General features: G+C 37.4%; 1 protein-coding gene across 1 annotated transcript in view; it reads left to right on the top strand.

Annotated features, from left to right (window-relative positions):
* The first annotated feature begins 3,934 nt into the window (after window positions 1-3,934).
* LOC117236966 overlaps window positions 3,935-11,626 on the top strand; it is a 126,348-nt gene continuing 118,656 nt past the window's right edge. Inside the window, exon 1 of the mRNA XM_033500455.1 lies at window positions 3,935-4,477. Within this exon, the coding sequence (XP_033356346.1) occupies window positions 4,464-4,477 (14 nt within the window). The 5' untranslated portion in view covers window positions 3,935-4,463. The remainder of the gene's footprint in view (window positions 4,478-11,626) is intronic.

The following is an 11,626-nucleotide window of genomic DNA, read 5'->3' as shown; positions in this document are numbered from 1 at the left end:
AATACGAAGTTAATTTTACGTTGTATATCGATAATAAAGAACATAAAATATTTCGTAATTTATTGTAGAAAATATAGTACTTTGAGTATACTGCGAGAGGAAACTCTTAAAATATATACCATTGTTAATATAGAATAATAGTTGATATTTTTATAATACATATATGCATACATATTTTGTCTCATCAGTTTGTTAAATAATATTTCTTAAGTATCGTATACTTTTAAAACTAACAATAACTTGCACAAATATAAATTTCTTCAATCCAAAATTCCCATTTTGTACAATTTTAATACTTGAACGAGATTCAAATTTTACATACAGTACATGATAAAAACATGAAGTAAATGTATTCATATTTTTCAACAAAAACTTGTTCTTTTAAAACAAATTTATCCTCAAATGTAATGCAATAATATTTAACACAATGTTGCATATATACTAGTTTTACAATATTAACCATTTTCAATGAAACCAGATAATTCTTAAACAATATAAAGTTAGAAGCATTTAAGCCAGATTCTTTTCTGGCCAGAATAATTGTATCAAAGCAGAAATGGTAAATACGACGTATGTCTCATCTGTAGAGCGGCGGAGAACGACAAATCCCTCAGGAGAACGTTCCCAGGAGGAAACTTTCCCGCGCGGGACCAGCTCGTTTCTGAAGGTTGAGCGCTCGGAAGACGACGCGAAACGCACGCCTTGCGGACAGGCAACGTGAGATATATACGCGTAATGTAGCGCGATAACATGAGTTTCGGAGTAATTGTTTACGCGTGCCAAGTGAGTTATTTGGCACGTGGCCATGTCGGGGGCAACGGGGGCGGCACCCACGTGGTCGGCCGACTGCCCGCGGGATTTCTCTTTCCTTCTCCTTTTCTCCTTTCCTATCCTCCTTTCTTCCTCTCTTTCTCTTTCTCTCGTTTCTCTTTCCTCTTTCGTTCTTCTTTCCTCGCACGCAGTCGTGTGCCTCGCGTATCATTCGCGCGCACGCAATACCACGTAACGAAAATTCCAGTCAGACGGAGATCCAAATCGAAGAACATTTGTAATCGTAAATCTACTTCTTTTGATTTATGAGGAATTTTGTATGGTGAAGTTCCACAGCGAATTTTTATGGCGACAGACTGTAAGCCTCAAAGTTGAATTCAGCATTTATATTTGTTGGCACTTTTGTGTATAGTATGAGGATAAAAGTCGCTGTATTTTTCGAACGAATTTTTAATTTCTTCGTTGACGAATACCATACTGAGAATCTATCTCTCTTTATCTATTGAGAAATCTATTTCAAAGTTGAATTATCGTTTACGCTACTTATAAGTACGCAGACATTTGCTCATTTTCGACAATATTGTGGCGGATATCGAACGTGTTGTTTCAAATGATGAAACAAGTTAATACTTGATATAGTCAGATATATTTAAAACTATTCTAAGTACAGAATACAGAGTTAGTCATAAGCCGATAATCGCTCGCTCGATGCTACTCGTTGTAAGGATACTCGATACTCATATACTAGGTAATGCTTACGCTCTCTCGATACTAACTTTCTGGAGAGCATGATCGTCTACTTATACTGATCGGGGGAGTACCGGAAAGTTTGAATTTGACTCCAGTTGACAGTTGCACATAGCGGTGATATTGTTTTGTCCAGAGTTTGTTTATTATTATATTTTGTACATCGTAGCGGTGTTAATATTTCCAGGCAAAACAACAATATGAGTCATTCTCGATTCGAATCGTCTTATGACTCATGTGCCGCTGCAAGATTATAAAATTATTTTTAAAAAGTTGAACTGCAATGATTTTATTTATTATAATCATCGCAGCTTAATCGGACGATTTAGTTGATGCGAGAAAGCCAGTTCATAGAAATCAAACTATACCTTCGCTTCTTCATTTCTTGAATTAGAAGTCAGATTACAGAGTTTTCCCTAAACTGATAGAGAAATTGTCAATGTTAATACAATCAATGATATTAAAATAGTAAATGTACGCAATAATATACATATAATAAATACTAAAGTATTATTGTTGTATCTTTTACTGCTAATTTAAATTTGTCGCTTTTTATATGATTCCATGAAACGGTAGTAAATGTTGCTTCTAATTACTAGATTAATTCATCATTAATTTGTATATTTTGACAAAATTCATGTATGATTATTTCTATGTGCAATATAATATTTACATACATGCACATTGATGTGTTCGGACAGTATATGATATTATACCTGTTGGTACTTGTGTATATAATACGAGGAACGAAATGAAAATCGTTTTATTTCTCGAGAAATTTTTAACATCTTTATTTCGATAAAAATTGTAGCGGACTGTGGAAAGATTATGCGATCGTTGAATGATGATTTTTAGGAAGATCGGTTAGTGTTTGGACGTAGAGTTTTCTGATATTCTCTTATTGTCCGAACGTTTCTAACTCCGCGAGATAAATGGGTCGAGGACTGCATCTCGCTGATTTATATATCGTTGAATCTCTTTTCTTGAAAATTTCACGACTCTCATCCGGTGCAACGAAATCTAAATCGTCAGTGACGTCATAAATCCAGGGAATCCAGGATATTATTACAGGAAATCGGTGGATTGCGTCACGCATCCTTCTTTTGCAAACTAAATACGAATCGAAAACGTCCTAGAAATCGTTGCAACTGAATTATATCAAGGAGACAACGGAAAACGTCGACGGAGAAATTACTGTCGCGTGATAAATAAAGTAGTTGTGAAATCGGTTCGACAATTGCGAAAATAGGATTAAATATGGCTAAACCGAAATGATGGAAAGTGGAATAACGAATAAATTCGAACGAATCGTAAACAAGCGAAAAAGAGCGATTTAACAAATTCGTTCAACAATAACAGAACGTTGAAACGATACCTACTGCAAAATTGAAGCTCAAATTTAGCTGTAACTTCATAATTGTAATTTAGCTCAAAGCTGTTCCCGACTTTCGCTTACTAGTCTCGGCTAGGTTCGTCTTTGTGTCTTTGAGAAATAAACGGGTCGAGGACTGCAGTTTGAAGATTTATACATTGTAGAAACCCACTCAATGAAAATCTGGCGTCTTTTATCCGATGCGACGCTTACTCCAACAATGAAATTTAAAATGTCACGTATCCTGCGGTTGAGAAATATGCCATTGATAGAATCTGGATTAAGTTACTTTTATAAATCGAAAGGAAAGTAAAAGCCGATTATACACTGACAAATGAGAACTAGTTTTTTACGATCAAACAGAAAAATTTTACAAGTTATTAGTTAGCAGAAAGAAGACGAATAACACGACTACCCATAATCTGGTGCAATTGCTTGACAAGAACGAAATCGTTTTACTCGAACCGACACGTTTTCGCATAACGGACTAAGTGAAAGAATTCGATGATCTGTACTTAAATAAAATTCACCGAAGCGGAATCTTTGTATTTCGCGATGGTAACGCTTATTACGTCAATGAAATCAAAAACGTCGCGAATGTCACGGATCCAGTGAACCAGAAATCGGCTGATCGGAAGTGGCTTTTGGTCGATGACGCGTATCTTTAGTTGGTGAGGTCGGTGAGCAGCAAATCAGAAAGAGAGACCGGTCCGCCTTTCGGGAAGAAAGTAATACGAAAAGAAAAAGAGTCTCAGTGTAGGAGGAAAGCTCCTCCGCGTGATAGAGTCGAATCGCGTCGTCCTTCGTCCTTCGTGCAAGGGTGGCGGTGGCGGTGACGGCCTGTAACTGTGGTGGGGGTGGTGGAGGTGGTAGCGGCGGGGGCGGCGGTGTTGGTGGGGGTAGAAAATAAGGGTAGTTTTCAGAAGTGGGGGTGGAGGTTCGTCAGTTTCCGGGTTGTTCCGGAGTGAGTTGAGGGCGTCGTGGGTCGTCGTGGGGGGTAGCGGAGGGAGGGCGAGTAGGAGCCGCGGGCCACGACACGACGAAGCGTCGCGACGTCAGTAGAGCGCCGCGCTATCGACCACCGCCACGAGACACCGTCGTCGTCGTCGTCCTCGTCGTCTTCGTTTTCGTCTTCGTCTTCGTTTTCATCTGTCGTTGTCTTCCTTGTCATCCTTCCTGGTGTTCTCGCGTCGTCGTCATCGTCTCGATTACCCCGTGATTTCGGTGATTTCGGAGAACGACAGCAAGAAACGAAACCAAGAAAAGTTCGAGCGAAACGAAAGAACCTAAGGAAATATAGTTGACGAAGAGAAAGTAATCGGTGAGGATCGACACGGCTAACGGAAGATTCGAACCTGTTCGATCTTTCGTGGATCTATCCGGACGGGCCACGAGGATCCCACGACGGCGCGCTGCGTGCACGCGTGTCCGTCGCCAAGTACCCGCCACGTCAAGGTCGTGCCGGCACGGTGCGTGCGTGCGTGAATACATATTTAAACCACCGTCGTCTGACTGCTACGAGCCACCCCGTGTGAGACCCAATGACTGTCCATCCAGGGACCACGGGAGACACATGTTCGTTATAAGGTCAGTGCACGAAATGTACGTGGTGTCTTCGTAGTTACTTCGATAAGCTGAGCTTCTCTCACTTTTCTACTTGATTTCTCACCCGACACCTTACGAGGCAACACTCACGGGACACACTTGCGATCGCGATGTGGATACAATCGAGGATTTGTCACGTACTTTTTACACGGTAACGGATTTTAACTACACGCTTACAATTTCGATGATTTTTAGTAGTGAATATTTCGATGGAAATTTTAATTAAAAAATGTGACTTGAACGATCTGTGTTTGTTGTGCTGATTTTTTGTTGATCGAAATGCCGGTTCATTTACGGTTGCTTCATATTTATGTTACTTGTTACGCAAAAAGAAGCTGTGTCTCTTTTCTTTCTTTTTTTTTTTTTACATTTTTATTATTCTTATAATTTATAAGGAAATGATTTTTACAAATTTGAAGCTAGCTGTGTGCATTTTATTTTTAATATAATTTGCACATAATCGAACCATTGATCTATACATTGTGGTAAGTAACAAATTGCTATTGTTGGTACGCCTTTAAAACTATAACGTACTGTAGAATTATAACTGTATGATCATTTTTTAACTTAAGAATTTTTTTTAATTTTTCAAAGTGCTTACACTGTCGTATCGACTATGAAATCTCCTTTGATTGGAGCAAGCTCGTATCTATCTCTCAAATAAAAGCATTTCTTTACGGGGAAATTACATAAAATTAAATTAAAGATGAAATAGACTCGTCTATCCCTCGTTGAATTTTCGCATTCTTATTCTACTGTAGTAATCTTCTCATTTTTTATCCCGTGAAATTAAAAGGTTCCGTCCAAAAGATGTCTTTTCTTGTTTTCTGCGTCGAAAATACGCGCGTGTCAACGGATTAACGCAGTAAGTGGATTGCAACGGAAATTTCTAAGTGCACAGGATTAGTTTCCAAAACGGAACAATCGGATAGTTGACGCAACAAATTCGCGACTTGTTTTCACAGAGACAAAAACGTATTCTCTGTTGGCGGTTTTACGTACTCGTCGAACACATTACCGAGACGGAGAATTTCGTACGAAAGAAACATCTCGATCCCTTGTGACACATACTTGCACGCGCAATGATGGCTCTTACGGCTCGTGAAGTTTCGTCAAAAGCGAGACCCTTCGCGATATTTCCGAGTCAACGACGTTCTCGCTTGCCCCTCATTTTGTTGTTCTCTGGCCGTACAAAGAGCCATGTAACGCGCGACTTTGCAAGGGGGGAGAATTTCCAAAAGAATCCGTGATCGACGACCCGTTTCTATTTAATCTGCTTCCGTCTTCCGACCCCTACAAACCTAAACCAGTCTTATATAAGAACATTACGCATGGATCGTTCACACATTTACACTGATACATGATATATTCTTTCTTTTTCTTTTTTTTTTTTCTTTCCTCATATCACATTCTTTTCTAAGTAATAAATTCCTGGATAACACTATATATATTTTCTTCTTTTGCCTTTATTTATTATAATACGATCGATTGTGTTTCACACAAATGCGGAAAAATGTATGCTTGAGATAGAATCAATTTTTTGTATTATATTTTTATGCTGGAGCAAATATACTAAGGAAATTTTGACAAAACAGGTTCAAGATAGACAATCTTCTCTTATCAGAAGAAAGTTCACTATATGGTAGACTAGGATCAGGGATTCTAAACATATTTAAATATATTATAATTATCAATGCAAGTGATTATATGAAGAAAAATTGCAGTTGAAATGTATACGTACATTCTATATATTTCAGTACCAAAATTAGACACGCGTTAGACTTTCATTGGTGACATGAAAAAGTTTCGACAATTTAATTCTTGTATTAGATTCTAAATGAATATTCAATTTTGTCGAAACTTTCGTTTCTCATGTATAATTTTAATTTCCCAATTTTTATATATATAAAGGCATCGGTGAAATACAACTCTTTAAAAATTGCACGTTTCACATATTTCGAGTACATAGAATCAACCAAATTTTCTCATAAACCGATCAAACTCTTACGTCATTACGGCGAATCGTAGTGAACGATTCACGAATGCCAGTATTTCACAACGAAACGTAAACGTGCATTTATCTTCGACGTCGCCACTTCCAAATAACGCTATCACCCACGTGAAACTCGGTCTACAGGACATCCTCGACTCCTCCATTACCACCGGAGGGGTTAATGAAATTAGAAAAAAAATACTTCAGTCGATTAAGAATTCAATCTGAATTAAAAGGATTTCGAACCTGCCAAACTTGAAAGGCTGCCAGTGCTTCCGGTCTCTGGGTTAGCGAACTGGGATATATACTTTAGAGCCCGCGTATATTACAGGGTCGAACTAGTTTAGCGAGTTGGACGCGGCCGAAAGCGCGCGCTAGAATACGAAGGAGAAGTGGACGAACAGGGATGGGAAGAAGAGAAGAGAAGGCAAACCTTTCATCGCGTTGAATTTCAAATCGGCGTATCTGCCGAGAGGAATTGGCACAGATCCAATCGCGATTCCTCGCTTACCTGCTTGCGCTCTCTCTGTTTCCTGGATCTTCCTACTTCTTTTTTCTCCCCCATCTGCCCTCCCCCTTTCTTTCTCTCTTTATCTTCTCCCACTCTGCCATTTGTACTTGTACTCACGTCGTATCTTGGAGATGAACAAAACTGGGTCGTTGCAAGCTATAGGATAGTGGGCACACACACAAAGAGAAAGAAAGAGACAGAAAGAGAGAGAGAGAGAGAAAGAGAGAGAAAGAAAAAGCCCGATGCAGAAGAGAGTAACACAGGGGCCTTGACTCGTTCACCCTGAACAGTGTAACCGAGTTCGTGCCGTCGCATCGAGACGCACTTCTTCGGACGTGTGCATTATAATCACGGTTCATTATTACCATGGACACTTCATAAATGTTCGATTACGTGTATGCAGTGTGCACGTTCGCACGAGCTAAACCGCCCACATTATCGGTGTCCATAGTTGATCGTAAATACTTCCTCGATAATCGATGCACAGCTCTCAACATAGAGCCTCCCTAAAATGTACCTTGTGTATGTAGCTTGTTCGACGGCTTGCACTTTTTTACCGAGATTGACATTTAGTCGACGGGAAGGTCGTTATTTATTTGCAGCTTTGTCGAAAGCAGTGCCTTCACGGCTGCTTTTTTCTTTAAGAAGAGTTTGGAGCTGAACAAAGCTACTAGAATTGTAGTTTTTTTTCGGACATAATTCGGAAATGTTATTTATAGGTGTGAAAGGTTACTCGGTCATGGATAGTACAATGCTCCCCTTATTCTTGCAATAGGTTATTTCGTGATACGATGTCGCTGTTGATATCGTATTTTGATAACGTTTGGATCGGTTTTAGAATAGTATTTGTAGTTTACGGTAATTTTACTTTAAAACACTACATTTTGCTTTTAAGGATGTATTTAATATTGTCATTGACATTAATCGCATATTGCGTATTCATTTTGACGACATTATTATATTTAATTAAAACAATTAATATTTTATTATGTAATATTGGTTATCAATTTTTCATCTGTTTATCTGTAAAAATGTTTTTATGAGTACAGATTCTTTTACGTTATACGCTTTTAATGAACAGCTTTAAGATGTTCGAAGGAAAGCAAGCAGTCGTATATTTTAATTGCAAGACCACGAAACAACTTAGTAAAGGGAAAAAGATATGAAATATCAAAGTACAGAAGGATTAGAAACGTGTTTCAAAGAAATTCACGAGTCAACACTCTCGCAAACAATTCTCGATCTTTTTACTTTCCTCGAAATGGAAAATAACACTCCTTGAGCAAAACATCATTATGATTCGGTTATTATTTGTTCCAAGTGTTAGCATACACAAATAACGTGTTTTTACATAGCTAGAGAAGCGTAGAAACTTTCCTACAAAAATGACGTAAACTCGCGAATACAATAGAGAACGTAAGAGAATACGCAGTATTATATACTCGCAACAAACGTATTTCATCCATTTTATATTCGAATACGATGTACAAAATACCTAGTGCTGTGAAATAAAAAATTTTTTATCTAAATATTTAAAAAAACTTTACAATCTGTAATACAAGAGAGAAACTGTGGGAGAAACTGCGGAGACGTTGCGATTCCCTTTTCGAGCTGAAAGTTTCTGTTCGCGAAACCTTTTGCTCCGATACTTTGCTGCCATGTACATACGAATTCCCTATATTGATTTTTACAACGTACAGCTACGTCGTAAAATTCGGCAAAGAATGTAAAGTAACGTGACGTTCGCCCTTTGCGCCCGACTGGGTACCGCGTTTGTATAGCACGCGTCATTGACGGTAGTAAGTTCACCGAATTTAAAGCCCGGGATTCGATGTCGGTCCGCATAAAACAAATGCAAGAAGGATCTGCGTTATATTCATATAGACATCGATATAGAGAAAGCATTCGAGGAGTTTTACCATTGAAAAGTAAGTTTCGCATTCTTTTCGTCACATCGCTAACTTAAAGGAATGTTGTGCGAAGTAGTCTCCAGTGAATTCCAATAATATCGTGAAATATACAAGATAAAGTTTTCAACTATCGATCATTCAGGGACTGGTATAGTTTGGAGTCTTATAGTTCAGTTTCTTAACGTAATATTATCGTATTGTTAAATTATTTATCAAGCAGAGTGTAAAGTAATTTAGTTTACGAAGTGTTCTTTTAATATAAAGGATATTCAGGTATTTTTTAGCAAATCATACTAACACATTCTATAAATGAAAATAAGAGAAATATGGGACCATAAATGCTGTATATTAAAAAGTAATAAGAAAAGTACGAAGAAGTAGGAAACGATTGAGTTTTTATTCGATGAATTTTTGTTTGACAAATGAGCATTGGTTTCAAAGATAGACAGGTGAAAGATCGATTCTTTGATCCATGCGAGGCTTGGATTTTTATTTCTGGCGTATTTTAACGAAATAGTTTATCAGGAAAATATTGAGATTTGTTAGGAATGAATATAAAGAATACTTGAAAATGGAACTGATATAAAAGCGAATAATTTATTTTTGCGAATTATCGACTAAAAGACCAGTCCGTTATTACCGCAATTGTTAATCTTCGTTATAACCTTCTTATAAAATGTTCATATGGCAATGTGATGTCTTGTTTTTTACTGATATAATACGAGTACGCTAGCATTGTTTGACAGAAAAGACCTGAATCACTCTGTGTATAAATAGACTGACTCTGCCAAGGTAGTAAAAATGGTGCCAATATTTGTTGCATTTATTACTATTCGTTGCAGGGACAAAAATTCCTTCCATCTTTCTCTGAATGAAATAGTACATAAATTTTTATACTTCCGGTCAATTTTCAAATTCAATAACATCGAGTAACAAGTTTATTTGTCATGATTGAAAAGACCTGGCCAAAAGGTCGTTTAAAAGGAAAAATAATGGATAGTGAGATAGTGAGAGAGCATGCAGCGACATTATCTTTTTTGGCTTTCTTCTCTTCTCCGATTTTACTTTGGGATAACATCACGGAACGAAACTAAGTCAATGGTCTCATTTCTAACGAAGAAGGACGACCATAAACAAGACAGTTAATTAAGTATCTATGTCCTTTAGTATTAATATTCTAAAACGCTGAAATTGTTGTGCGATATGTATAAATATTATATATTCTCATATTGTAAACAGTTCGCTTAAACAGACTCGATAAGCAATAAGAGTTTTGCATAAGCTTCTTATTTCCCAAACGGACAATAAGCTTCTTATTTTTATAATTTCGCAATTATTATATTATAATCTGTTCCCCGATTCGATGTTGGAAGCAAGTTCGCTATTATCGAGAACAAAACGAAGCTTATCCCCTTGTAACTTGTTTGTATCGGTCTCGATACGAGAAAGATGAACGAGACTGATAATAAAAGACACTGAACAATTAGCATAGATATTATTATTATCGAGTCCGATATTATTCCGAATTATATTATTCCCATCGTTGACCGACATTTGAAAAATAAACTCCGAGGCGGTGGTTATATATTCGGACAAGCAGGGGTAAACGCCCGATCGAAGTACATATTCAGCGCTTCGTACTATTAACCTCTTTTAGTTCCTTGTATTCATTCCATTAAAGAGCTCTCTCCACTGAATCTTACTGGATAAGCTATATACGGAATATTTTGAATTTATCGAACGATTAAGCTTTATTCAGCCGAGTTACCTGGATTCAAGCAACTTAATTCGTGTAACTTGAATCTCTTTACCTTATTATCGGTATTACATTTAATTTCTTGCATTCATTTCGTTAAAAGGATCTTCTCTACTAAATCTTACCAAGTAAGCTACACTGGTTCGCATGAAAGTATTTGAACACTTAACATAGAAAGTCGTTTATGGCTCATGCTGTACGTCCTGTGTAAAACATTCTGAAATTTCATTAGCACCGTAACGATCATGTCGGTAAAATTTGGAACAAATCTGAAAATGTATACGGAAGTAACGTGACATTTATTGCAAACATAAACTCGGTAAGAGGTTAACATAATGTGGTATGAACAGTTGTCTTAAACGTATAATAGCGTTAAGTACGATCCAACTGAGTATTCAGATTTACTGTTGTAATCAAGTATAACGGATAATTGTCTGTCTACTTTTAATCTACTTACATACATTTGTACCAAATATCTTGTAACATCTATAATGTACTTTCAGATTTGTATTAAACTTGCCCAATATAAACAAGTCCTGTAATGGTAACAATTTCCCATAACACACATAATATATTCATAAAGGCGTCTACTAGTGCTGGAATATTTTCATCACCCTATATACAAAAGTATTTTATCGAGTTTATCAAATAATTAAACTCACAAAACACACATAGTCGTTTCTACGAGCGCAGTAACTAACAAAATGATATAGTATTCGCGTGTGCACGGACAAACCGATTGCGTAACGGGGTATCACCATTTTCATTCCGAAACTTGCGACATCTCACGATTTATATATCGACAACGCGAAGTAGTGGGCGTTGTGTACCTGTTTACGTTCCGCGTCGCAGGAATTGTACTGTAAATCATATTCCGGCGTCGCGCGGTCCAGCCCATTGTTTGGTACCAGTATTTAAAGTGCATCCGGTAGGAGCGGGTCAGGTGCCGTTACGAGACGCG

This window comes from Bombus vosnesenskii, unplaced genomic scaffold, assembly GCF_011952255.1.
Source record: "Bombus vosnesenskii isolate JDL3184/JDL3185 unplaced genomic scaffold, Bvos_JDL3184-5_v1.1 scf7180000013264, whole genome shotgun sequence".
NCBI lineage: Eukaryota > Metazoa > Arthropoda > Insecta > Hymenoptera > Apidae > Bombus > Bombus vosnesenskii.
This window is presented reverse-complemented; position numbering and strand designations above follow the sequence as displayed.